At 54.2% G+C, this 3343-nt stretch overlaps 1 protein-coding gene across 1 annotated transcript in view; it reads right to left on the bottom strand.

Moving 5' to 3' along the window:
* Positions 1-610: 610 nt before the first annotated feature.
* The window catches only part of LOC103805149 (keratin, type II cytoskeletal 5-like), a gene marked incomplete at its 3' end in the record, with an annotated part of 4679 nt that continues 1946 nt past the window's right edge, over positions 611-3343 (bottom strand). Inside the window, exons 3-10 of the mRNA XM_009077788.1 lie at positions 3302-3343; positions 2740-2835; positions 2462-2626; positions 2220-2345; positions 1379-1599; positions 1233-1267; positions 791-847; positions 611-676 (exon numbers count right to left, since the gene is read on the bottom strand). The exon at positions 3302-3343 is cut by the window's right edge and continues 18 nt beyond it. Of these exons, the coding sequence (XP_009076036.1) occupies positions 611-676; positions 791-847; positions 1233-1267; positions 1379-1599; positions 2220-2345; positions 2462-2626; positions 2740-2835; positions 3302-3343 (808 nt within the window). The remainder of the gene's footprint in view (positions 677-790; positions 848-1232; positions 1268-1378; positions 1600-2219; positions 2346-2461; positions 2627-2739; positions 2836-3301) is intronic.

Here is a 3343-nt window from a genome sequence, read left to right as displayed (position 1 = left end):
CCTCTCTCCCCCATTTCTCTTGGGACAACCCATTTCAAGCTTCACCAAGTTGCTCAACCTCATCCAAACCAAACTGCTGACCCTCCCCAAACCTTTCCCCGAGCAGGACAATCCCTTAGGCCTTGGGTTGCCTTTCCATCCTGGTTCAGGTGCTTTGAGGGCTCTGCTTAACGTGTTCTCCAGTGCTTTTCTTGGCCTGTGATCCAAATGCTGAAGAGCTGCAGTGCGAGGAGCTGGGAGAGAGGAGGGTGGAGCAGGTGGAGATGAGCAGGAGCAGGAGGAAGGCAGGAGAACAGGGTTTGGTGGTGGCTCTACTCAGGCTCGGTGGCATTCTTCAGGCTTTGGCTCTTGATGCTCTTTTTGCTGGAGGAGGTTTTGGAGACGATTTTCACGCCTGGGTTGGTTCCTTTTGCACTTCCAGAGCTGAAATTTCCTCCACTGGTGCTCAGGTTGCTGCTGCCTCCTCCTCCTCCTCCTCCTCCTCCTCCATGGCCAAGGCCTCCTCCAAATCCACCTCCAAGGCCACCACCCCCCCCGAATCCAAGTCCTCCTCCACTTCCATAGCTGTAGCTTCCTCCTCCTCCTCCTCCAAGGCCAAAGCTGCTGCCACCTCCTCCTCCTCCAAGGCCATAGCTGCTGCCACCACCTCCTCCAAGGCCATAGCCAATCCCACCACCTCCTCCAAGGCCATAGCTGCTGCCACCACCTCCTCCAAGGCCATAACCACTTCCACCACCTCCTCCAAGGCCGAAACTGCTTCCGCCACCTCCTCCACTCAGGCTCAGTCCACCAAATCCTCCTCCCAAGGCAGATCCAGAAGTCATGCCAGAGTTGGAGCTGATGACAGCTGCAAGGGAAGGCAAGGGAAGCTCCTTTAGGCACTGGAAGGAGCTCCAAGGTCTCCCTCAATCCTTCCTTTCTCCAGGCTGACCCACACTCATCCCATCCCATGGGCAGGGACATCTTCCACCAGCTCAGGTGGCTCCAAGTCCTATCCAACCTGGCCTGGAAAACTTCCAGGGTGGATCAGCCACAACCTCTCCGGGCAGTCACCCATTTCCAGCAACCACCATCAGCAGGACCTTGACCCAGGGGACTTGAACCCAAATTCCACCCCCTGGGCAAGCCCCTAAAGCTGGTGGAGATCTCTGACCCTCTGAAGTGGGGCCAAACCTCGCTTTTCCCAAGGTTTCTCCCAAGGCTGTTCCCAAAGCAAGACCTGTGCTACTTACAGTAGCCAATGGGGTTGAGTCCTTCTCCACTGAGCCTGGTGGGGGCAGAGAAGGAGAAGATCAGAGCCAAATCAAGGGGACAGGAAGGGAGACCAACTGCTGGGAGGGGGAGGAGAAGGGACACTTGGGATGGATTTTGCTCCCACCTGCTCTCCTCTCCCTCCAGCAGCTTCCTGTAGGTGGCAATCTCGATGTCCAGGGCCAGTTTGACATTCATCAGCTCCTGGTACTCTCGGAGCTGCCGAGCCATGTCAGCCTTGGCCTTCTGCAGAGCATCTTCCAGGTCAATCATCTTGGCCTTGGCGTCCTTGAGGGCCATTTCCCCACGTTCCTCGGAGTCTCCAATGGCTGTTTGGAGGTTGGCACACTGCAAGGGAGGGTTGGGGCTCCTGACAGCTGCTTCTCTCCTTGGAGAGAGACTCCAAGGAGGAATCACAGACTCAGAGAGTTTTAGGGCTTGGGATGGACCTTGGAGATCAGAGAATCAATTTTTGGGGTTGGGATGGACCTTGGAGATCATAAAGTCCATTCCAAGCCCTGAAAGTACTAGACCCTATAGATGATAAGGTCCATAGGATTTAGGGGTTGGAATGGACCTTGGAGATCAGAGAATCAATTTTTGGGGTTGGGATGGACCTTGGAGATCATAAAGTCCATTCCAAGCCCTGAAAGTACTAGACCCTATAGATGATAAGGTCCATAGGATTTAGGGGTTGGAATGGACCTTGGAGATCAGAGAATCAATTTTTGGGGTTGGGATGGACCTTGGAGATCATAAAGTCCATTCCAAGCCCTGAAAGTACTAGACCCTATAGATGATAAGGTCCATAGGATTTAGGGGTTGGGACCTTAGAGATCATCTAGTCCCAGCCTCGACCATCTGGACACCTCCCACGCTAGCAGCTAAGGTTCCGTGAGGCAGCTAAAGTCCCTGAGAGCTGAGTGACCACAGAATGGAGCTCCAGGAGCTCCTTCAGCCATTCCTACCTGGTTCCTCGTGTTTTCTATCTCAGATCTGATCCTCTGGATGAGCCTGTTGAGCTCTGAGATTTCCCCCTTGGTGTTCCTCAGGTCATCACCATGTTTCCCAGCCGTGGCCTGCAGCTCCTCAAACTGAGGTTCAGAGGGAAGAGTGAAGCATCTGAGGTGTCCAGGTGGACACCACGAGGCTCCACCAGCCTCGTTTAAGGTCAGAGGTCACTTGCTGTGGTAACTCTGGGTCTGTTCACCTTGGTTTGGTACCAAGCCTCAGCCTCAGCTCTGCTCCTGTTAGCAATGTCCTCATAGTGAGTCTTGACCTCAGAGATGATGCTGCTGAGGTCCAGGTCCCGGTTGTTGTCCATGGAGAGGATGACAGCAGTGTCAGACACTTGGGCACTGAATTGAGCCAGTTCCTGCCAGGAGACACACGACAAGAACTCACCCAGCTGCACTTACCTCTTCAAACCCATGGGTGGTGGCAGCTCCTGGCCAGGAGGGGACAGGCCCAAGGGGACAATGTCTTTACCGCTTCGTAGAGGGCTCGCAGGAAGTTGAGCTCATCAGTCAGACCATCCACCTTGGCCTCCAGCTCCACCTTGTTCATGTAAGCAGCATCCACGTCCTGCAAGAGATCACCTGCAGCACTTGGTGCCTCTTCTCAGCCTCAAAAAGGTCCTTTTTTTGGGATTGGCCAAGGCTGGAGATGAGGTTTCCCCTCTCCATGCTTCTCCTTCCCTTGGTGGAGAAGCTCTGCTGGCACATCCCCTTGGAAAAGCACCAGGAGGACATCTCTTGCCCCAGAGAAGAGCTGTGTGTCATTTAGCAGTGGATGAGGGAGGTGATTCCAACCATTTGGCCTTGGAACTTGGAATTCCTGGCACTCCAAACCACCTTAGTTCCCACCTGCTCTGCTGTGGGATGAGAAGTCACTTCCCTCTTCCAACTCCTTCCCTTCCTTTCCCCCAAACCACTACCCAAATGGTGGTTTGAAACCCTTTCTAAAGGTGAGGATGAGGTGTCCCATCCCTTAGGACATTCCCAAGGGTTGGTGTTGGCTCAGCAGCCACAAACTCCTCCATCTCACTCACCTTCTTCAGCACCACAAACTCATTCTCTGCTGCTGTGCGACG

Source organism: Acanthisitta chloris, unplaced genomic scaffold (genome assembly GCF_000695815.1).
Source record: "Acanthisitta chloris isolate BGI_N310 unplaced genomic scaffold, ASM69581v1 scaffold25610, whole genome shotgun sequence".
NCBI classification, from domain to species: domain Eukaryota; kingdom Metazoa; phylum Chordata; class Aves; order Passeriformes; family Acanthisittidae; genus Acanthisitta; species Acanthisitta chloris.
Note: the sequence above shows the minus strand (reverse complement) of the source record. Positions and strands in the feature narration are given on the sequence as shown.